The sequence below is a fragment of the Carcharodon carcharias genome, chromosome 4 (genome assembly GCF_017639515.1).
Source record: "Carcharodon carcharias isolate sCarCar2 chromosome 4, sCarCar2.pri, whole genome shotgun sequence".
In the NCBI taxonomy this organism is placed as follows: domain Eukaryota; kingdom Metazoa; phylum Chordata; class Chondrichthyes; order Lamniformes; family Lamnidae; genus Carcharodon; species Carcharodon carcharias.
This window is the reverse complement of record NC_054470.1, coordinates 165,569,150-165,594,383: the sequence shown is the minus strand read 5'-3', so window position 1 is coordinate 165,594,383 and position 25,234 is coordinate 165,569,150. Positions and strand designations below refer to the sequence as shown.

General features: G+C 40.6%; 1 protein-coding gene across 5 annotated transcripts in view; it reads left to right on the top strand.

Moving 5' to 3' along the window:
* Positions 1-25,234, top strand: part of mast4 (microtubule associated serine/threonine kinase family member 4) — a 528,952-nt gene that overhangs the window by 221,851 nt on the left and 281,867 nt on the right. For all 5 annotated transcript variants that reach the window (XM_041186024.1, XM_041186028.1, XM_041186025.1 and 2 more), the window contains one exon: positions 23,128-23,159. In XM_041186024.1, coding sequence (XP_041041958.1) covers positions 23,128-23,159 — 32 coding nt within the window. The remainder of the gene's footprint in view (positions 1-23,127; positions 23,160-25,234) is intronic.

The window sequence follows — 25,234 nt, the reverse complement described above, 5'->3', positions numbered from 1 at the left end:
CGGTTGAACTTCTGCTGATATTGGCAATTTTGCAGAGTTGATTTAAGTGTGGATAGAAATTGGTTTTTTCAGCACTAGGATTCCCTCACCAATTACCCACGCAACACCCCACCCCCATCCCCCAACAAGATGTGCAGTCTACTCTTAAATTGTGCTTAATTCAAGTATTTTGATTTCCAATTTTTAGCACTAATTTCTCACATACTGTGACAAATTTTAGGTCTGTGCTGTATATTCTGTCAAGCTCAACACCAGTGGAGAGCAAACCAGGGTTCTATAAGGGGTTTTTGACCTACCCTGCTAGACTCTTCATATGCAGTCCCTTGGGTCCAAGGGTGTCTTTTTCCTTCCGCTCTGGGGTTGTTGGTCGTGAGGTGACTAAAAAGTCCAATGCTGGATCCGCGCACTGCCACAGGTGGGGCAGGTAGTGTTTGATGAGGCGGGTGGGTGGGATGCTCAGATTTTGGTGCGCTCCTTCCTGCTGGACTATTGTCTGGATGATGAAAATGAGAATGTATTGCATTGTGTGGAGAGCTGCATATGTAAATTTGCATGTAAAACCTGTGCATCGAGATGCAACAGCTCAGTGTGTCATATGGGCTGATCTAAAGACTGAGGATAAAATTGCTTAGCTTCGAGTTTTCACCCAGTTCACCGTGCAAATGTTTATGCACCGTTTGCACTTCACAGGTTGATTCAGTGCGGCCCCCTTTGCAGGGTTTTTAAGGTTTTCTTTTGCATTCCAGTGTCACAGTTTCCATTCAATGCATCACTTTGCAGCATAGTTTATCTCCAAGCATTAAGTTTCTCAGTTCATGAGTATAGCTTTGTCATCGTTCCTATTTTGCCTTCAATGTTTGTTGTCACCCAATGTCAGTCAGGAAAATGGCAAGTTTTGCTATCCAAGCCCTCCATGGCGGCTACGGAAAACCACAATGTGACCCTGAGGGAACACACAGCGTTGTTCATTAACAAAATTGATGCATGTTTATGTAGTGCCTGTAATGTAGAAAAACACTCCAAGATGCTTCATGGGAGTGTAAGCAGACAGAACTTGACACCAGGACAAAGAGGAGGATAATCGGGGGGTGGTGACTAAAAGGTCGATCAAAGAGATTCTCTTTAAGGAGAGGCTTATAGGAGGAGAGACAGGTGCAGAGGTTGTGTTTTTAAAATATTATCACTGGTCAGATAAGCTATCACATTGTAACTTGCATGATTGTTGTGTATCTGCCATATTTTGCCTGAAGAATAAACCACCACGTTGAAAGTAATTTATTGTGTGCAAACTGTGTTGTATAAATGTTGGTCTTTTTTATAATAAAAGACTGATTAGACTCACTCATTTTGTGAGCCTTAGAGTTGGCAGTGAGAATAAGATTTTTATCCAGTCAGCCCCTGAGTTGGATTTACTGTGCAGAAAGCTGTTTTGAAACTTGGGTTTGTTGTTCAAAATATCTGACCAGTGATAATATTTGAAAAACACACTCTCTGTACTTGTCTCTGCTCCTTGGCATGGTAGCCCCCATGAAGAGTTTGAATAGCAAAACTTGCACCAATGACAAAGGTGGATGATTATGGGCATGTATCCAGTGATGCATTAAGGACAGTTGTGCTGAGGCAGAAATTGTGGTATATTTTTGGACTGGGCAGAAGGTTTACTTAGTACTCGGCATAAACTATGACTGATGGGGCAGCTGTTGCAAGTAGTGCAGAAAAAGATGTTGGTCAAGCGATGTGCTAGGTGTCTCGAAATGTAATTTTGGTTTCAGGCCTGTTGAATCAGACATGACTGTACATGTATGTTTAAAAAAAAATATTTATTATGATACACTTCATGTATCAGCAAAGCAGCAGCATGACATTTGTAGTAAGGGCACGCTGCATTACGTTTCCACTATGGGGTAATTTTCCCAACAGTGATTACCCCTGTCCTGCAGTTGTCTGTCTTCTCTGATGGTTTCAGTGTAACTCCCTGCCAAGCTGCATACCCTCTCCCTTTATACCCGTTCTTGTCATTGTCTTGTGACAACTCTGATGCAAGCTCCTTTTGTTTCAAAGCTTTCCCATGAATTTTATTAACACTTATCTGAACAGATGGTGCTGATGTCCTTGCAATCAACCACCTTTAACCCAGCATATTCTTTCATTTTCTGCTGACAATTCAACTCGAGGAGCCATCTGATTTGCATGTCCACAGACTCCTTTTATTCAAACAATCCCAGTGTTTCCGCACAGGCATCTGCTTATGACCCGAGTCGTTCCCACATAGGCTTCACTTCAAACATTGTTCATTTGTTTCAAAATGCTCTGGTTTAAAACTATATAAACTGCACGATTATGTTCCTTTCGATGAACAGGTAACATTTCACACAGTTACAATTGAAGCAATGGCAGACCAATATTGCACTAATGAAACTTTGAAGAATCAGCCCCCTTGGTTAACCCTTTCCATCCTAGTCTCTGATAGTCACCCAAAGTGTTACATTTTGTTACTGGCCTCTTCACTTTCAACATACCTTTCAAATATTGGTTGAATATTATCAACCATCTTTCTAGCAAAAGGTTAAGAAAAATCTTCATTCTTTTAAATATATTGATCAGCACCTGTGGGATAAAAACAAAGTGCTGGAAATTCTCAGCAAGCCTGGCAGCATCTGTGCAGAGAGAAACAGAGTTAACATTCAAGCCAATGAACTGCCATTGGAACTGGAAAAATTTAGAGATGTCACGGCTGTTAAGCAATTGGATTAGGAGACGGTGGGGACAAAGAGCAAAGGGAATGCCTGGATTAGGATGGAAGGTAGAAGAGATTAAATGACAAAAGGGATGTTGATGCAAGGCAAATGTAATATAAAGAAACAAAAAATGTGCCTAGAGGAGGTGTGAATGGCAGAATCAGGAACAGCTGCTGTCTAAAAACACACACAATTCAAACTGAGGAAGCAAAAGGAAACAAAATGGGGGCAGAGGTTGTGATTTGAAATTGTTGAACTCGCTATTGATTCCGGAACGTTGGAAAGCACCTAATTGAAAAATGATATGCTGTTCCTCAAGCTTGCCTTGAGCTTTATTGGAGCAATGCAAGAAGCTGAGGACTAAGAGGTCCAAGTGGGAGCAAGGTGGAAAATTGAAATGACAGGAAACCAGAAGCTCAGAGGCATAATGTGGGCTGGGCAGAGATGTTCTGTAAAGCAGCTAGCCAATCCTTGTATGGTATCCGCAGCGTAGAGGAGACTGCATTGTGAACAGTGAATACAGTATATTAAATTGAAAGAAGTGTAAGTAATTTCACCTGGGAGGAGTGTTTGGGGTCTTGGATGGTGAGAAGGGAGGAGCTAAAGGGCAGGTGTTGCACCTTGTGGGCTTGCATGGAAAGGTGCTGTGGAAAGGGTAGGGAGTGTTGGGATGGATTCAGGAGTGGACCAGGGTATCGCAGAATTGTCACTTTTGGAATGCTGAAAGGAGATTTTGGAGGGGATAGGGTCACATTTCTTGCTGAGCAAGGAGAATCTGATAGCATTAAGTTAGCTGTCGGTGAATTTACTTAATGAGCAACATTGGGAAGAGTGCCAGGAATTTGTCTTTTTTGAAATAACACCTTAAACTGATTCAATTTGGTTGGAGGTGGGGAAGGGAGATAAAGAAATATCTAACTTAAAGTTGGAATGGGATACATTCAACCTCCAGAAGCCAATTTGGTGGAGCCATCCAAATGATTTAAAGGATTAATTTTAACCCGTTGCAGAACACTATGACACAGTCTGTGAATATATTTCTTCACAGAACTATTGACATGTTTTGATGGTACTCCAAGGATCAGTCAATTTGTCCTTATTTCTATGTTTATTGATAGTATTACACGTTTATTATAAGGTAAATAACCGAGAGCTGCTTAGAAGGAATCAGTAAGATTTGTAAAGACCTTTTTTGAAATGATGAGCGAGAATGTAAATTATTCATAAAGCTGGCAGTATCTACAGTGAAATGAAAATGAATTATTTTTCCTCAGCAAAGCTTGTAAGTGGGAGTCTTTAAAAGCTCATTTTATATTTGCATTTCTGAAATATGCTGTTTTTCTCTCACACTGACATATCAACAATGTGTCCATGTTTGCAGTCTGGTCTGGCCAGATTCTGCCATTACAGTTATTTTTGTAGGTGTAGGAAGGCTGATAAGTTCATGGGTTGTAAAATGGTTATTTTGTTGTGTAAATGCAATTTTTGCTGCAGACCATTAACACAAATCTCATAACGTTTCAGCAGAATTTACTTCATCTTTAAAAACTAGCAAGAGGAAATTATAATAAGATTTAAGATCTTAATTGCTAACCTCCTCATTAAAATGTTCTATTTATTAATGATGTGAATATTAATGTTATGAATATCATTACCACTTAATGAAAAATGCATGCTGTTCCATACTGAATTTTTCACGGATTAAGATAGCTGTAATAAGTTGCTTATATATACTTCCTGACATTGAGGGGAGATTTGATAGTAACCAATAAAGTTTGATTTTACTTAATGATACATTTGACACATTCACGACTGGGTGTTATCATATAGTTTGTCATATTTATAAACCTTTTTAGTGGGTTTAGACTTGCAATAGATTTGACACTTTGCATGCCAACTGTTCCATGCCCTCCCATTAGATCAATGAGTTTAAAAACGTCATTCGATGGTTGTCGGTAAATTCAGGAAACTAATTCAGCAAGTTTACTTTGATAATTTGGCCCTTTCAGAACCTGCGTAGCCAATCTTTATCTTTCTTGTGTGGGTACCAAGGCTATAGACTTCCTCTGTATAGAATTTGGAGCCTCGACTATTTTCTTATGAATTCTTTAACAAAGTCTGCATTCACTGTGCCAGGTGTCAGTTTGTCACCTTGATTAACCTTTAGCACACTGGCTGAGTTTTTCCTGTTTTAATGAAGAGAAATGTAAAAGATTGACCTTGGGTTAAGGAGACAGAAGGTAGTGGTGCAAGATTGTATCTGTATGCTGCTTTTGTGATGCCAGGCCAAAGGCTTAGGCACTCTGTTACTTGCCTGACGCTGAAAATATGTTGTCAGCCTTCCTGTGTCCCACATGAGTAGGTGATTCCCCAAGAGTCCACTAAATGTGGAGAAAGTGGAGTGGGGGGGCATGAGGGTGAGGGTATTATGGCAGTGGTGGGAACAATGGTTTAAGAGTAGAGTTACCCCTTCCAATGGTCTGCCTCTGGCATGCGCCATGTGAAGGTAAGAGAAAGTGAAGGTAATGTTTGCAGTTGAAGAGTGTCTGCCAAGTGGTATGGGCATATTGGGCTGTTAAAGTGCAGGAAGGTGTTCCGGGGCTGTGCTTCTAAATGATTGCCATTGAGTAAGCATTTAATGATATTTATTTAAATGAAGTGTATGTGAATATATAATCTAACAGTGTAATTCAGAAACTGAGACATTTTTTGCACAGCGGCAGTGAATGTTGAGCGGGCCAGCATCTTCCTAAGTGCCTGTGGCAACATTTCAGCCTAATGTCTTCAGCTGAGGGTTGGCAATGCAGCCTAGAACACCAGTTCACATTTAATCAAGGAAAGCCACACTCGTGAACCGTCTGTCAGGAAGGCTTTTTTATGTCTTTGACCGTATCTCTGTGGAATGCTGTAGCATTTAAGTGTCTCCTGACTAATCATCTAAAGGAACTACAAGCATTCAGGCCACCAATACCCAGACACACCGAATATGACAGCTGTCTCATCTTTCTCCTTACAAACTTAACACAACTCTATCAATGCTGTTAGTTGTTTACCTTGACAACTGTAGTTGTGATAGGGTTCCATAATCTTCCTTATTCAGTGTTTTACCTCCCTTACACAAAACTCTTAATTAAAATAATTCACAGCACAGAAAACAGGTCTTGGACCCAACTGGCCTATGCCAGTATTTATGCTCCACACAAGCCTCCTGCCATCCTATTCCATCTAACTTTATCAGCATAACCTTCTGCATCTTGCTTTCTCATTTACTTGCCCAGCTTCCGGTAAATGTATCTATGCAATTTGCCTCAGCCCCAAGCTCTGCATTCTAAGCAGGGACTAATTAGGGACTGTCCTATATTTATGACCCCAAGTCTGGTCTCCCCACAGATGGAAACATCTCTCTCTCTCTCTCTCTGTCTTGCAGCTGGAATTTCTTGCACAATGGTAATTGGCACTTGTTGTCCTGGGAAGTGGACAGTCAGGAAGCATTCAGTCCGCTAAGATACTGGTTGCAAGAGGTGAATTTTGTTACCGACTTCGACTTCGGTTTCTTTACCCATTGTGCAAATAACTAATATCCTCCTTACTGGGTGGTGTACCAATTTTGATGGGGCCTGAATTTTATGTATGGGATCACCTGTATAATTCCTACATTTCAGCAGTCGGGTTAGTAATAAACGTTTTGAGCAGCAACCAGTTACTGTATACTGCAGATAACAGAATATGAAACAAGAGCAGAAATGCTAGAAACAGTTGTCTTGTATGTTTTCTCATCAAAGCTGACCCGCCTGCGAAGTGTTTCCCGTGTTTTCCATTTTGGCCACAGAATTAATATACCTTGTCTCGCTTATTGTTTAAAGGCATTTCAGACACACAAGTTCTTAATTAGCAGATTGAAACCAATTTGCTTACGTGGCAATAGTGATTTATTGATTCAAAGTAATTAATTCCATGTGGATTACTTTCAGATGTCCTGTTATGAATAAGACGTTGTAGAATTATAAGAGGGTTATTTTATTTTTCAGGCTTAGATCTGTAGGCAATGAAGTAGAGTGAAGAGTTCCTCAAATATCTGACCACTACTGTCAATTTCTGGTCACTGGTAATCCCCAGGATGTTGACAGTGGGGAATTCAGTGATGGTAATGTCGTTGAATGTCAAGGGGGGATGGTTGGATACTCTCTTATTGGAGGTGGCGCTTGTGCGGTGCAAATGTTTCTAGCCACTTATCAGCCCAAGCCTGAAAGTTTTCTAGGTCTTGCTGCCTATGGACATAGACTACTTCAGTATCTGAGGAGTCATGAATTGTGATGAACACTGCATTCATCAGCAGACATACCATTTCCAACTTACTGATGGAGGGAAGGTCATTGATGAAGCAGCTGAAGATAGTTGGGCCTAGGACACCTTTTATAGATGCTCTAGAGAGAGATGAGAGGACATTTACATGCATGCAGTATATTGACGAGGCTCCAATGTTGCTAAAGCTATGGAAATGCAATGCAAGTAGTCTGTGTTGATGGATATGAAGATTGAGGTTAGATTACCCTTATGGATGATACTCCTTTCCCTTCAGACCATTGGAATATTTCTAAAGAACCATATTTGAGGTTTTGCTTCTTTTTGGCTACTTCCTTCAGGGACTGAATGTATGGGCGAGATCCATGATATCACTATTATATTTAGAATAAAAGTGACCATTTTTGCCCATGCTTAGAGACAGGAAAAGACCATTTCAGTTCAACAATGATTATTATTGTAGCTCATTGTTGACTACTCAATTCTTCTTAATGGCAATGGTATCATGCTGTCGTGATACTGTTCTTGGGCCGTAACTTCTGTGCAGTGGCAATCGGAGTTGGATTGTCACTCGTTCCTAGTTTTTTAACTTTGAAATCCAGCCACTCCTTCCTCGCCCGTCAGGGAGTGGTCAGGTGATTGGAGGGTTGTTAGTGGGGTTAGATGGTCAGTGGTGGGGGGTTAGTCTAGGGGTGTCCTGTGAAGGCTAGGGGAAGGTGCAGTTGGGGGTAGGGAGTTTCCAGGGGGGTGTAGTCAGGGGGTCCTGTGGAAGTTTGGTGGGGCCTAGTCAGGTGCCCCCTGGGGAGACAGGAGGCCGGGGGGGGGGGGGGGGGGGGGGGGGGGGGGGGGGGGGGGGGCTCCTGTCAGAGGGAGTCCTGTGGGTGGATTCCATGCGTATATATCGGAGGGCTGCGGGGCTGGAGGAGATTATAAAGGTAGGGAGGAGGAAGGCCATGGGGGGGATTTGAAAATGAGGATGAGAATTTTAAAATCAGGGTGTGGCTTAAATGAAAGCCATTGTAGGTCCGTGAGTACAGAGGTGGTAGACAAATGTGACTTGTTGAGAGTTAGGACAGGGCCAGCTGAATTTTGGATGGCATCAAGTTTAAAGGAAGTTAGAATGTGGGAGACCAGCCAGGACTGGGGTGAAATAGTTGAGTCTAGAGGTAACAAAGGCACAGGCGACAGTTTCAGTAGTAGATTTGCTGAGGCAGGGTTGGGGTTGAGCGATGTTGCGTCATGGCACAGACATATGGTCGAAAACTCACCTCTGGGTCAAAAGTAACACTCGAGGTTGTAAATGGTCTGATTCAGCCTCACAGAGTTGCCAGGGACAGGGGTGAGACTGTGGCTAGAGAACCAAATTTGTAGCAGGGACCAAAGACAATGGCTTCGGTCTTCCCAATATTTAATTGAAGGATATATCTGCTCATCCAATAACCTGTATTATGGCAGGTTATGCAGCCTGATAACAGTAGAGGGGTTAAAAGAGGTGGTGGTGAGGTAGAGCTGGTAGAGTTGTCAGCGTGCTGATTGGAAATTGATGCCGTGTTTTCAGATGATGCCCTGGAGGGGTAGCATGTTGCTGAGCAATAGGAGGGGCCAAAGATGGATCCCTGGGGCCAGCAGAGGAAATGGTGGGAAGAGATGCCATTTCAGGTGATTCTCTGGCTATGATCATATAGATAAGAATAGAACCAGGCAAGTGAAGTTCCACCTAGCTGGGCAATGGTGCAAAGACGTTTGAGGAAATAGTGTGATCACTGTGTCAAAGATAGGTCAAGAAGGAGGAGGAGGGATAGCTTATCTTTGTCAGTCACATTGGATGTCGTTGTGACTTAAGAGCCGTTTTTGTACTGTGGGTACAGTTGGAAATCTGATTGGAGGGATTCGAACGTGGAGTTCTGGGAAAGATGGCCATCAATTTTGGGAGCAGCAGCGCATTCAAGGGTTTTGCAGAGGAAAGGGAGGCTGCAGGTGAGGCAGTTGTTTTCATTTGCTCTAGTTTGACATCTAAGTTGGCCTTAGTATCTAATATTTTATCAATTTCAAAACTCACATATCAGTTTCAGTTTTATTTTTAAATTTGAGAAATCAGTTTGTGAGGTGGTTTTTGTAAGATTCAGCTCTCTTGCCTCAGTGACAGAATTTTAGATCTGGGCCTGAGAGCTTTTTCTTCTGGGACAAGGTCAGATTTCGTATTGTAAAGACTGGACATGTTCTCCTTTCACCACCGAAACCTTTCAAAATGTCAAAAATTCACTTCTCCAATATCTCCATCCTTGCAAAATTTCATTCGATTCAAAACTCGGCAGCTAGAGTCTTTAAAGTGGACCAGGCCATGGATTCCCATTACCCTGCCCTGAGCTTTTTTGACTTTAGGCTTCCTTCCTGCTTTCTCCATTCTTCCATTCTGGTCAATTTGGCCATTGTTCCTTTGTGTTTGGATTGCTTGCACCAAGTGACTCTCTTTCTCTCAATTCATTCAAAGACAATTGAAATCCTATATGTTCACCATGCTTCCGGTCTTCCCTTCATCTCTCTTGTCCTTAGTGTCTTTCTCCTCATTAAGTGCTGCTGACATGTGTTCCTTGGTGAGCACCACGCACCCATAAATTGCAAAGGATTTATGGATCACACTTGGGAAGAGATTGTGGTGCAACAATTAATTAACTAGCCAATTCTGTTGATTAATGGTAGAATTTATTAGTAATTAAGAGTTCAGTTTGTATAGTGTTAAATGAAACAAATGGCTTTCAGTCAAATCACTATAATGCTGTAATATTTCTATTTGGAAAAAGTGCTTTTCAGTTGAAAAAGACAGGATTTATATAAATTGCATATCACTGATGCATAACACAATGCGGCAGATTACTTTGTCTAGTCCCTAAGCGCTCTCTAATCACTTGTAATTTATAAAAATGACAGTGGCAGTATGAAATTTTGCAAGAGGTGGATTTGAACGTCATTACTGCCCAATATTTAATATTTTTTCCCAGTCATTCACTACGCATCACACTCTTGGCTGCTGAAGCAGAAACTGTGATAGAAAATGTACCAAGTGGAGCAAATATCAATGACTGAGATAAATGAGCTTCAAGGTACTTGCTGAACAGATATTAATGTGTGTATACAATGGGGTAGGAAGACCAAATATATATAACTATAATGGGGCGAATGAGCTATTTGACACAGAATTAAAACCATCTCATTAAGTTTGCAGCTTTGCAGTACGTAAGATTAATACTGAAACTATTGAATGATGTGACGGTTATTTAAGAAAAGTCTTCAACAAAACCACGTGTAATTGTGAGGTCACATGGGCCATGCTCCTTAGGTCATTGTGATAAATACCTCAAGAGTGTAAAGTTCAAGGATTACATCTTTTTATATGGAACTTAAGATGGAACAAAATGTTCTAAATTGAAGAATAATTTCAGATATTTGAGATCCTGCGTCTTGGTGCTACTGCATGAAATATCAAGTTATCTGGAGATATTGACATCTGGGGCAATTTAGCAGAGCTGGATCCCAAGTGAAAGAAAGAAGGAAAAGAGCTTGCATTTAAACAGCATCCTTAACTACCTCAGAATGTGTCAAAGCGCTTTATAGTCAATGAAGCACTTTAAGTGTAGTGACTGTTGTAATGTAGGAAATGCAGTGACATTCTTTGCCTGTGTATTTTTTTCCCAATCACACCAGAAATTCCTCTGCGTCTTTGAAATGGAAAGAGTTGCTCCACCCATGCACTGACTTTGGATCAGAAAATTTGCAAAGGTTGGTGCCAACTAAAAGTCTCATTATTGGACTGTACAAGGGCCTCATTTTAAGGAAGAGTCTTAGCTTTTGTGAGCTGATTCTCTCTTTTTATTTCTACAATTTATACTGTTTGTCTCCTGCTGTATTCTTTTGTTTTGATGCAATTATTCTGGTAAATACACTGAACTAGCTTTAGCTTGAACATCACAGGAGCACTGTGGTTGACTCTTATATCCCCTCTGAAATGACCTAACAAGCCATTCAGTTGTATCAAACCGCTAGAAAGTCAAGAAGGAGTGAAACCGTACGGACCACCTGGTGTTGATCTAGGCACCAGAAACAACACGGGAAACTCAGCCCTGTTGACCCTGCAAAGACCTGTACATCTAGGGGCTTGTGCCAAAACTGGGAGAGTTGTCTCACAGACTGGTCAAGCAACAGCCTGACATAATCATACTCATGGACTCATACGATACAGATCCTTTCCCAAACACGACATCACCATCCTTGGGTATGTCCTGTCCCACTGGCAGGACAGACCCAGCAGAGGTGGTGGCACAGTGGTATACAGTTGGGAGGGTATTGCCCTGGGAGTCCTCAACATTGGCGCCAGACTCCACGAAGTCTCAAGGCATCAGGTCAGATATGGGAAGGAAACCTCCTGCTGATTACCACATACTGCCCTCCCTCAGCTGATGAATCAGTGCTATTCCATGTTGAACACCACTTGTAGGAAGCACTGAGGGTGACGAGGGTGCAGCATGTACTCTGGGCGGGGAAACTTTAATGTCCATCACCAAGAGTGGCTCGGTAGCACCAGTACAAACTCAGTTGGCTGAATCCTAAGGGACATAGCTGCTAGACTGGTAACAGGTGGTGAGGGAGCCAACAAGAGGGAAAAGCATATTTGACCTCATCCTCACCAACCTGCCTGCTGAAGATGCTTATGTCAGTATCAGTAAAAGTGACTACCACAAAGTCCTTGTGGAGATGAAGTCCCACCTTCAGATTGTGGATACCCTCCATGTTGGGGCACACTACCACTGTGCTAAATGGGATAGGCTTTGAACAGATCTACAGTGCAAGACTGGGCAACCATGCAGTGCTGCGGGCCATCAGCAGCGGCAGAATTGTACTCAACCACAACCTGTAACCTCATGGCCTGGCATATCCCCCACTCAGCCATTACCAAGCTAGGGGATCAACCCTGGTTCAATGAAGAGTGCAGGTGGGCATGCCAGAAGCAGCACCAGGCATACCTAAAAATGAGGTATCAACCTGGTGAAGCTATAACACAGGACTACTTGCATGCTAAACAGCATAAGCAGCAAGCGATAGACAGAGCTATGCAATTCCACAACCGACGGATCAGATCGAAGCTCTGCAGTCCTGCCACATCTAGTCGTGAATGGTGGTGGAAAATTAACTCACTGGAGAGCAGGCTCCACAAATATCCCCATCGTTAATGATGGGGGAGCCCAGCAAATCAGTGCGAAAGATATGGCTGAAGTGGTTTCAGTTTATAGGGCACTGGCACCAGCACTGGGGTAGAAGGAAGCAGTTCTGGTGAGACGGGCTTCACTTGAACCATGCTGGGACCAGTGTCCTGGCGAATCAAATATCTAGGGCTGTAGAGCGGGTTTTAAACTAAATAGATTGGGGGAAGGTTCTGGAGAGGGGATACGTAGGCTTACAAAGCAAAAGGATATGGTAGCATTGCAGGGCAGCTATTTAAGCAATGATACCCAGAGTGTGACAGGAAAGGACAGAGTGTACAAACATTTAAAAAAAGCAGCAAATAGTGTCAAAGGGGGAAAAAATGGTAAAACGGCAAAATTAATGGCTCTTTACTTATATGCACATAGTATTTGGAACAAAATAAATGAATTAATGGCAAAAATAGGGTTAATGGGTATGATCTTATAGCCACTACGGATCGTGGTTACAAGGAGATCAAAGCTGGGAACTAAATATTCAGGGGTATGTGACTTTTTGAAAGGATGGGCAGGAAGGAAAGGGTGGTGGGGTAGCTTTGTTAGTACAGATAAAATAAATACAATACCAAGAAATGATCTTGGATCGAAAGATGTAGAATCCATATGAGTGGAGGTAAGAAATAACAAGGGTAAGATGATACTGATGGGAGTAGTCTATAGGCCCCTAACAGTCGCCATACTGTGGGGCCGAGAATAAATCAGGAAATAATGAGGGCATGTAAAAAAGGCAATACGTTAATCATGGGTGACTTTAATCTTCATGTAGATTGGGAAAATCAAATTGGCAGAGGTAGCCATGAGCAAGAATTCACAGAGTGTATTCGGGACAGTTTCCTAGAACAATATGTTGTAGATCCAACCAGGGATCAGGCTATTTTCGATCTGGTAATGTGTAATGAGGCATGTTTAATAAATGATCTCAGAGTAAAAGATTCCCTAGGAAATAGTGACCATAACTTGGTAGATTTTGGCATTCTGTTTGAGAGTGAGAAACTTGGGTTGGAAGCAACTGTGCTAAACTTAAATAAGGGTAATTACAAAGGAATGAGGGCAGAGTTGGCTGGAATGGACTGGGAAAGCAGTTTAGCAGAAAAGAAGGTTGATGGACAATGGCAAACGTTTAAGAAAATAGTTCATGACTCACAACAAAGATATATCCCAGTGAGGAAGAAGGATTCTCTGAAGGGGATAAACCAACCATGGTTAACCAAGGAAGTTAAGGATAGTAGCAAATTGAAAGGAAAGACAAACAATGTGGCAAGGATTGGAAAAGTTTTAAAAACCAACAAAAGATGACCAAAAAAATAATAAAGAGGGAGAAAATAAACTTCGAGGGTAAACCAGCAAGTAATATAAAAATGGACAGTAAGAGCTGCTTTAAATATATAAAAAGGAAGAGAGAGGCCAAAGTGAACATAGGCCCATTAGAGAATGAGGTTGGGGGAATAATGGGGAAGCAGGAAATGGCAGAGGAGTTAAATAAGTACTTTGCATCAGTCTTCACGGTAGAAGACACATGGCTTCATGAAAGGGAAATCACACCTGACAAATTTATTAGAATTCTTTGAGGAGGTAACAAGCAGGATGGATAAAGAGGAACCAGTAGATGTAATATATGTAGATTTCCAAAAGGCGTTTGATAAGGTACCCCACATGAGGCTACTTAATAAGGTAAGAGCCCATGGTGTTGGGGGTACTATATTAGCATGGATAGAGGATTGGCTAACTAATAGGAGACAGAGAGTTGGGATAAGGGGGGCATTTTCGGGATGACAATCTGTAACTAGTGGAGTGCCTCAGAGATCAGTGCTGGGGCCACAATTATTTACAATACATATTAAGGACTTGGATGAGGGAAGTGAAAGCACTATTGCTAAGTTTGCAGATGACACAAAAATAGGTGGGAAGGCAAGCGGTGAGGATGACAAGGAGTCTACTATTAGTACTTTGGCAAATTAAACACTTGCTGTATCTTCTTGTCCATGTTGGAGAAAGAGACCAAAATACTGGAACAGCTGAGGAGCATTTCAAACAGCAAGACACAAATTCAACATTGACTTAAATTGTTTTAAACGGAATCTGATTAGATGCTAAATATAATTTATGCTACAACGCATCTCCATCACTGCAGAACTGGAAGACCAGCTAATGTGCACAGAGCAAAGACCGTGTGTCACTGTTTTGAAGTGTGGGAAGTCGCAGCCAACCTTTAGCATTTGAGGAAAAAAATTGCAAATACTGGATTCTGGTGAAATTGACATGCAAGAGCAGGAACGATGGCTAAAATCTGAAATCTTATGAACATGTCTCCAGAGCTGGCAAGATTCTGCTTGAATATGACTAAGATGTGATATTATACTTCTGTGCAGTAAAAGCTGTTGATCGAAGAGTGTTGCAAGTTGCCATAAGCAACCAGATTAAATTTTGAGCTAAAATCAAACATTTTTCTCTTTCTCATTTCTCTTCTTTCTTTCATGTCAGTGCAGTTTTTATTCTTGTGCTGTATCCATCTCACGCACAGATGCAGTTTTTCTTCCTCAAATCCTACTGGCATCAAATAATTCCCAGTCCAGATAGTTTACAGGCGCCCAACAGTTGCAGTCCTGTAATCAGTCATTTGAGCCAACGCTTACTCTATAGCGCTTTGACTCCTTTGATGTGGTTCTGTACTGAACACTGTTAGGAAATATTTCACAAAAGGATCAATATTCTGAATTATCCTTTGCAGAAACAAGGACTTAAGCTTTTCAAATGATACTCCCATCATGTGCTTAACGGTTTTGCTTTCAGTTTTGTGTTTACAATACAGGCCTTTTGTAAAAACTAAATTCTAAAATATGCTGCTAACTTGTCAGAAAGTTCAAATCTAGTGGTTTGTGTGTGTTAGTCAAAAATTGCTTCTAACTTTTATATTTGCAATTTTCTTGCATATTATTTAAAACTCAGTGCAACGGCACTTTAGAAAACTGCTCTGCAATTTGTAATTTTGCTGCCTGGGTAAACGCGAGATGTTTTTACTGCGACATGGTTTCACCTGTGGAGGCAGAAATCTTGATCATTGCAACCAGAAAGGCAGAAAAAAGACCTCTGATACAGTAATAAAATATTTTGGCAGTGTTTATGAATGCACCAAATAAAAGTTGAGTCTAAATCCATTTTCAGCTGGAATTCTCCCTCTTGCTTTTGTGCACGTGCTATGTGAAAGTAAGTTTGAGATAGTCTTGATCACAGGGTAAAAGTGATTGCAGTGCAACATTAAACTGATGGGATGTTGTTGAACCAAATCTCATATTTGTTTAGCATCCTTAACGAAGTAAACATCCCATCATGTCCTACAGAGGAGAAGTGGATGTGTGAAAGAGTAGAAAACTGAAAAACATGGCTGAAAAGATAAGCTTTTGAGTTAGATTTCAAAGGCAAAGTGTAAAGTAATAGGGTAGAAGACTTTAAGTGTGGAATACCAGAAGGTAGGGCCAATGTGGATGAAGAAGAGGGTGGGATGTGTTGGGGGAATGCGGGAGGCTTGATTCAGAAGCCTGAAGGACAAGGGCTGTGGAGATTGCTGAGGTAGAAGGGCGGAGGGGGGATGTGTGGGGATGATATGTTAAAGATGAGGATGGGATCATGTTTTTAATCTCTGGAATTTTTTTTTCATTCATTCACAGCATGTGGGCAGGCGTTGCTGGCTAGGCCAGCCTTTATTGCACATGCCTAATTGCATTTGAGAAACTGAGTGGCTTTTTCGGCCATTTGAGAGTCACCCACATTGCTGTGGATCTGGAATCACATGTAGGATGGCAGATTTCCTTACCTAAGGGACATTCGTGAACCAGATGAGGTTTTTACGACAATCAACAATGGTTTTATAGTCATCATTAGTCTTTTAATTCTAGATTTTATTGAATTCAAATTTCACCTGTTATGAAAGTATAGTAATTTTCACAATATTATTCTGGTTTATTGTAAAGTTGGTTTATGGATGTGAGTGTAGATGTTTCTGTCTGTGTGATCTAATTACATTTAGAGTCAGGTAAACTGCAAGCTTGAAATTATCAAAAGAAACTAGGTGTAGAAATGTACTGAAATGCTAATGAGTAAACATGAATGCTGTCTTAGCAAGTAGGGTGTGAAGGTAATTTGTATTTTTAGATAACTAATGGGATTGTTTGGATTTTAAAGTGATGTTAGTCTATTTACAACTAGCCAGATGAGCAAGGCTAAGGAATGTGTTTATTTTTCCCGATGGTTATTGACAATATAGGCAACAAGAAAGATTTTATATTATGGGAAAAGTACAGTTCCACAGACATAAAGAACAATGGAATTTACATATTAAAAAAAGAGAAACCTATATATAAAGGGGAATGAAAGGTTATGTTAGGGGCCATGTATGATCTAACAGAAATGTGTGAAACAGCCTTGAAGAAGCCTCCAGGCATTTGTGTGTAAGTCTGTTGTGCAGAATGACTGAAGTTGGAGAAAATCATTTAGAATTCCACTGTCAAGTAGGTACTGTGTTAACTTGCTGGTTTTTTAAAAAAAATCTAAAATCTATTTTGAACTGTTGCCTTAAATGGGGTGTGTAACTGGGAGTCAGGTTAATTAGGAACTTTAGGAGCTTTTGTACTATTAAGTAATTGTAGTCTTATACATGTGCTTGCAATCTTTTATTTTGCTAATAAATATTTTAATTTAATTTTTAAAATCTCTAAAGGTCTTAGTGGTCTTGTTACTTCTGAATTCAGTTTGCATACCTCCTCGTAATAAATTCAAATTGCAAAACTGTTATGATAGCGTGACTAAGTTTTACTTGTGGATTTGGTCCGCCTGGCACATATTATCTTCCACGTCGTAACACACTATCTGTCGTGGTGGGATTCGAACCCAGCATTACTTTGGGTCTCTGGATTACTAGCCCAGTGACAATACCACTAGGCTACTGCTGCATTGGAGACAAAATAGTCCTCCAAGTGTAGAAGGAATTCAGCATTTCTGTTCTTGCTTTCAGATGATTTTAAGAGACCTGTGACCCAGGACGGGATCCATCACAATGGTGAAATCAAGTGGGATAAAGAATGAGTCTGCCCTTATCGGACAATTCATTGTACAGTAATTGGAGAGGGTTAGGATGGTGTCCAATTGTGAAAGCAAAGGTGGAGCAGTTAATCGATCATTTACACCATGTGATTAGAGGACAGCACAATTATTCTTGTCCTTTGACTAAATTGGTCATTTTTATGCCTGGGTGAATGAGATTGAGATTGTGGTGGTCAGTATGGATACAGATTCTGTGATCTCCTTGTTCTTTGATGTGTACTCACTTTCAAGCAAAGCAATATCAGCTTTACAGCAAGCTTACTTAATAATTTGCTGTTCCTTGCTGGGGATTTTGTGGTTGGTGTGGTTTATGTCATGTGAACAAATTGCTCCACTCTTTAAATTATCTCCTTTAGAATTGCCACTAGATGATGGACCACTAATTCTTCTAATTTGTAAGTGAGCTACTGAAAAGCATTTTGCCTCATCCGAGACATTTTAGGAGCTATTTTAGATAAGCTAAAACTAATAATTCTACCAATTTTAGATACGATTTGAGGTACAGACCGGTATTGGTAAAGTATGATGCTTAGCTGTTGGGACTAAATAATCCTGCTGGCTATACCCCATACTGAGTTTTTTTTAAAAAAAAGAACATGTGCCTGTAACGTTGCATAAAGTCACATTCCATAGGAGATAATCTCTCATACCATCAGGGACAGGAACATGTTTTCTCAATATATTTAAATTTTATTTTAAAACAAGTAGAAAATTAAATGTACAAAATTTCTAGCTGATTCTGTGGACAGTTTGGCTGTTTCTGAATGAGGCTTTGCACAACGCTGGAGTTGTATGGCACACAGTGTGGCTGACAAGCAGTATGAATCGTCTGCCAGAAGTGATCTCTCAAGCAGCACTCCCAGACATGAACTGCGTAAGATAGGCTAATACTCTGAATGGAATACTGCAAGAGTGCAATATTGTTGCAGGTACCATACTTTGCATGAAATGTTAATTCAAGGCCCCCTCTGCCTCTCCTGGTTAATTTAAGGCTAATGCAAAAGCAAAATACTGCAAATGCTGGAAAGCTGAAAGTAAAACAAAAAACAATGCTTGAAATACTCACCTTACAGGTCAGGCAACATCTGTGGAGAGAAACTGCGGTGATGTTTCAGATTGATGTCAACTCTGGGTGGAATTTTATGGCCCCTCTCGCCAGTGGGATCTTCTGGCTCCGCCGAAAAACAATGGAGTTTTGAATAGCTTGCCAGATTTTCCGGCCCTGCCCCCACTCCTCTGGCACCGCCCCCCCCCCCCCCCCCCACCGTGACAGGGCCATAAAATTCCACCCTCTGTTTCACTAACACAGATGCTGCCTGACCTGCTGAGCATTTCTAGCATTTTTTGTTTTTATTTTTGGATATTTTAAGGAACTAAAAGAAAATAGTTTTTTTATATCCATGTACTTCTTAACAGTTGCCACTAAGAATGGATTAACTTATCATTCCTCATATTTAATGTTGATGAAATCTTGCTGCAAGTAAACTTTTGCCAGTGTCACAGTGAGTACACTTCGGATAAAACAAATGACTTTTTTGAAGTGGTTTGGGGCGTTTTTTAGGAGATAAAGCTGTAAGATTCTTCCTTGCGTTACTTTGGTACACTTCGGAGTCAGATCAGCGAACTAATTTCTGAGCTACAGCATCACTTTTACATTGCTGCATACCTAAAACCAGTTCATAATTATACAAAAATGGCAGCATAACCATACTTTTACAAAAGATGTACATTTAAATATAAAATTATATAAGGATATGAGGGAGGATTTTGCACACTATTAATATTTCAACTACTACTCTAGTTGAAAATCAGAAGTACAGCATGTCTCTTTCTTTAATAGTAGTAATTACAAATACTAAAACACAGCAACTAATCATTACAATTGAGACTTCTTCAAATAGAAGCTGAAATGCTCCTTTTATACATTCACAAGAAGATCTGAAGAAATCATTTCAGATAATTGTTGGCATTTTCGATCGACATTGCTGGAAAAAAAAAGTGCTCCTCTGTAGCCACTAGTGTGTGCTGTACTACTACGTAACGTTAATGACTGAAAGCATCGCTGATCTGCATATAAAATTATAGAAGGTTGTACGATCGTGGCAGATTAAACACTAAAATAAAATTACTTACTGTTCTGAACGAAGTATCACGCGAATGGAAGAATTATGAGGGTGAGATATAGAAACTGGACTTTCAAAGAGGGAAAGCAAGTTGAGAAATAATATGCACATGGTGGGAAGACTTGGAATAGGAGGTAAGCCTTTGAGGTGGATGGAAAATTGCTTAAGGTTGAGAAATTAAAAGGCAACTGTGAATGAAATGATGTTGACTGATGGTGGCACAACAAGAGTCAGTGCCAAAACAATTGCTGTTTAGATTATAGAATGATTTTTAGCTGAGGACAGAAAGGAAGCTGACTTAAGTTTGCTGATGACACCAGATTTTGGGGCATGTGTGGGTGGGGGTGATGGTGCAGTGTGCAAGCAATTGATTGGGAAGGTGGCTGATGAGTGACAAATGGCATTTAATGGGAAGAAATTCAAGCTAGTAAGACTAAGGAAATAATCATAAACAAATAGCTCCAAGCTAATGGAGAAGGATCTGGGTGTTTTTGTGGATGATTCACTGAATTCAACGGGACACAATATGATATCAATAAGCTACTTAGGGATATACAGCTAGAGGGAAACGGCACAACTTTTCAAAGGCACTGATATGGCCACACCTAAAGTACTATGTACACATTGGGTCACCATAATATAACAAAGCTAACTAAGTGTTAGAGGTAGTGTAAAAAAGGATAATCGAACCACTGCCTGACTTGTCACATCTGAGCTACTAAGAGAAGTAGAACAACTTGGAATTGTTTACACTGGGAAAGATTCAGAGGTATAATATTCAATGTTTGAGGGAAAAGTTAAACGGACTCATGGTATGCCTGTTGGTACGTTCAAGAAGGATCTGCGCAAGTTTCCAAGAGTGACAAACACAAAACTATCTACATATAGAAGATAATTGGATGATTGGGGACATTGGGGTCACCACAAACTCCTGGAAATTAGCTAATTGCCGTCAGATTTAGAGAGGAATTTCCTGGAGTTTCTTCTAAATTGGCCTAAGGCTTTTTCCTTGAGTATTGCTGAAATAAGAAACATGCCAAAGCTTTTCATCTTGCACCCATCAGGACACTTTGCAAGAGTACCAATGTGGGGGAAAACAAAAGTTTATACTGTATGAGAAGAGAATGCTGATTGGTTAGCAAGTGGACTCTGAGGTTTTGCTGTGGAGAATGTACCAGTGAAGGTGACTGATAATTAACTGCCAAGCATTGTTTGAAATTTAAACCAGGCAGCTTGACACTGATTAGCCAAGGCATTACCCTGAGGAATGAGTCAGGGAATGGCTGTCACTTATTTTGTTTAGCTGAAACAGGCGCAATGTGTGTACATATTCTTTCTGTCTGCAATTTGCAGATGTAATAACTAATGAAATGCTTTCTTACACATACCTGCAGTGGTATTCAGTTGGCACCTTCAGTGCGTGATATGTGACACCCAGCAACTTGGTTAACCCAGCTATCTAGAAGTTCCTAGCGTAATGCCCACATGGAGGAACTCAGCTGCTTTGTAAAAGAGGATTTCACCCATCAACTGCATTATGCACATGTGACAGCTCCCTGGCTAATGTTGTTCAGGTATCCTGTGGCAGCCTGAAAGGGGACGCAGGTGTAAAAATTGAAGCCACTGTCACTTTAATTGCTGTGGACACAGCAGTTGTGACAGTCGAGCAAGTCTGCAAACTTTTGTGATCCTTGTGTCTGCTGGTCTGTGGAAATTTCAAGAGTTGATTAATGGAGGTTCTTTCCTTTTGACGATGACTTTCTTTCCACCATTTATCTTTTTAATTTATGGTTGCCTGAATCTAAAGTTTCAGTTGATCTGAATTATTTTTCCAGGTACAGATCCTGATGATTTCAGCAAACTGCACACATTCTCTACATTTGTGGAAGAATTGATGTATGGTCGTGAATTAAAGCATTCAAAATCTGTGTTTTTATGCTGTTTGTGTATAATTTCTGATTGAGACCCTGGCAAGCATTAGCTGGGCATATTTCTGCCCTTGACCCCCTTTCCGTCAAGCACTCTAGTCTGTCTGCATTGCAGGGTTATAATAAAGTGATGTGTAAATTATGGTGTAACTGAAGATTTTTAAACTCAATTTCTAAACTCAATTTCCCCTCTAATTTTCATTCCCTGCTTCTGCTTTTGTGAAGAACATAGTTCATGTTTGGAATATGGCTTCATGAGAAGTGATAGCCATCCAGCAGTTCAGCCAGAGTTTGCTGTCTTTTTTAGGATATAAATGCACTAGAAGCAGTTCAGAGCAGGTTTACTTGACTAATATCTGGGATGAGACGGTTATTTAATGAAAGGTTGGACAGGCTGGGTCTGTCTCCATTGGAGTTCAGAAGAATGAGAGGTAATCATATTGAAACGTGTAAGATCCTGAGGAGACTTTCCCCTTGTGGGAGACACTAGAACAAGGGACATAGTTTAAAAATAAGGGATCTCCCATTTAAGATGAGGTGAATTTTTTTCTCTTGAGGGGGTCATAAGTCTTTGGAATTCTCTTCCCCAGAGACTGGTGAGGCAGGGTCATTGAATGTTTTTAAGGAAAAGGTTGATAGATTATTGACTGACAGGGGAGTCAAAGGTTATCAGGGTTATGTGGAAATGTGGAGTTGAGGCCACAATCAGATCACTTCTGATGTTATTAAATGGCGGGGCAGGCTCGAGGGGCCAAATGGCCTATTGCTCCTAATTCGTATGTTTGTTTTTTCTGTTCGATTGTGGTAGAAGGAAAGGGACTGCTGACCTTAATAAAAGAGGCATAGAATGGTCACAGCACAGAAGGAGGCCATTTGGCCTGTCATATCCTTGATGGCTTTTTGTAAGAGCAACTTATTTAGTCCCATTCCCCCACCTTTTCCCTGTAGGTCTGCAAATTATTTTCTCTTCAGTTGATTATCTAACACCCTTCTGAAAGCCACAGTTGAATCTGCCTTCACCACACTGTCAGGATAAGGTGCACATTCAAGCAGGAATCACTAGATGGCAATGAATAGCAGGCCCCCAGCCTGCCTCCAATCTAATGGGGCTACTAACTTCAATTGCATCCCCAAATTATGCCTAAAACTCAGATTGGATAATGTGAAACAGAGAATAACACACAGCTAGGACTTCACTAGTCCATACTGGACCGCTACATTAGGGGAACTTTGCTATTTACTGATGCAGTCATGAAAAAGGCGGAAAGTACTTTGCTTGCATGATTTTCTGTAAGAGTATCCAGTCATTTTAATAGGTACTCATTTAGAAAAGTTAAAAATAAACTGCTAGTTAAAATTTCCATTTGCAGATGCCGTGGACTATTCCAGCAGTGTCTTCAAAGTAATTTTATCATAAAAATTGGTGTGAAGGCCATGCTGGAAACTAGGCAGTGGTGTGATTAAAATATTGCTGGCATCTTCTGCATACACTGCACACTCAAGACACTCAGCTTGTAAAAACAATGCTTGAGCATGCTACTTAAACACTGAATTTTATGATCTGTTTCACGCCATTAACCTCGTTTTGCAAACTGAGAAAGTGAAGCTTACTAATCAGTGCCAAAAACAACTGAGTTGATAATGCTGCAGCTGCTTTTAATACGATTTTCTTTTTCTTTTACAGAAGGAATTGAGCCTTCCCCGTAGAGGAAGTCTGTAAGTAGAGACAACTTATATTTTGCAGAAACAAATATTGCAGGAAAAACTCAGCAGGTCTGACAGCATCTGTGGAGAGGAAGACAGAGTTAACGTTTTGAGTCCGTATGACTCTTCATCAGAACTAAAGAGAAATAGAAATGTGGTGAAATATAAGCTATTCAGGGGGTGGGACAGGTGGAACCAATAAACAGCTTATATTTCACCTCATTTCTATTTTCTCTTTAGTTCTGATGAGGAGTCATACATTAACTCTGTCTTCCTCTCCACAGATGCTGTCAGACCTGTTGAGCCTCTCCAGCAAGTTTTTTGTTTTTGTTTCAGATTTCCAGCATCCACAGTATTTTGCTTTTATATTTTGCAGATATGTCCTCGATTGTTTTGTTTTTGTAATTGGCTGCATTAGTTGTAGTTTTTTTGAAGTATATTATTTTACCTAGTCCAGGCTTTGACCTTCTGTGGCTTTTTCATGCAAATAAGCCCATTATTTTGTTGATGTGCTGAGATCATTGCCTTGCACAGCTGCCTGAAAATGTGCTATCTGAATGGCTCAGTGGCTGATGCATATTTTGTTTATACAGTTCTAAGGAGGAGATAATTGCTTGATGAGGTAGTTGTTGTTCAGTTGGTCTGTGCTTGCTAGTTGCAATTAAATATTTATAGTCTATTTTGTGATAATAAGCAATATGTGTTAACCAAATTCTTGCTTGGGGACATTTAACTTAGGATTGGTTGGACTGGAATAGCCTGTATCCCTATATGCATCTGTGTATTTTTATGTAACTTCATGGGCATTCGAATTACTGTTTTTTCAAAAAAAGCTAATAAAACAGCTTTCGCACTTCCCAATTAGCAAGAATAAGGTGGTGCCTGGGTGTTTTCTGTGTGTGTATTCAATATATTAACCACGCACCCACAGTGATGACCCCTGCTATAGGGCTGTTCATTTTTCACGGCCTACACAAGTTATCCATATTCAGTGTAATCAGGAAGGCCCAACAAAATCAATCTCAAAAACTGCCTGTCCCACATTATTAACTGACTGGCAAGTTACTTTGTTCTTTTTTTAAAAATCAAGATGACGACTCTCCACCGTCTTGCTGCAATCTGGCCTAGGCAGCATTGTCCACATCTTGAAAGCATTTATTTAAAAAAAAATGTTAGTTAATTTGATCTCTCGAATTATCTTTCACTGATTTATTCAACACTGAGGGAAGAATTCCGTACAAGTAATTATTTGTTACCACCACAGCTGTATCTCAGTCATTTCAAACTTCTCTAGACTTGGCTTTATCGCAGTTGAAGTAGGTTTTAGAGCGCTTGCCTGCACTGTCGTGGCTGCCTAATCAACCTGCCTCAGCACTTGCCCACCCTTGGGGCTGCCTACACTCTGCCCCCAGGTTGGCGATCCTGCCGCTGCCTCTCCGGAGCGAAAATTGGGTGTAACGTGGCCCTTTAAACCGGGATGGGTTTTGCCAAGTTGGGAAATTTCCGAAATCTAGCTGCCTGCCTCAGCAGTGAACATCCAGTCTTTAAGGACTTCTATTTATGTATCCTGAGTAACCATGGAGTTGGAGAGGAATTTTCCAGAGATTTTTTCCATCTTTTTATTTGCCCTAAAAATTAATATTGCTGGTGTTTTGAGAGGCTGGTATATGATGTTGCATGCTCAAAAGGAATAATGTTCAGGTCTTCTAGGCTCTTTCTGTCTTCAAAATCGTGATATCACCCTTTTATTTCTGTGCTTTGAATAATGTGCAGAATCACACTACTAATAAGGGTGTCCTTGCATTAAGCTTTAATATTAAAGTCCAGTTTTGAATTTAATGAAAACCTTTCTCTTAAAAATAAAACAGCCTTTTCTGCAGCTAGACTGGGCCTCTGCTCCTGTGGTTCAACCTATACATATCTAAGTAGCGGTTATCGCTTTTTGTCAGCCCCCAGTGAGGTACTTATGAACTAAGTTGGGACAGTTTCCCAAGCAAGTTTTTCCTCTTGGAAATATATTCTAGCTGAGACCTTAACTTGATCTGTTGAGAGGCCTGTTTAATGGGGTTCTTGTGACCTCACTGCCC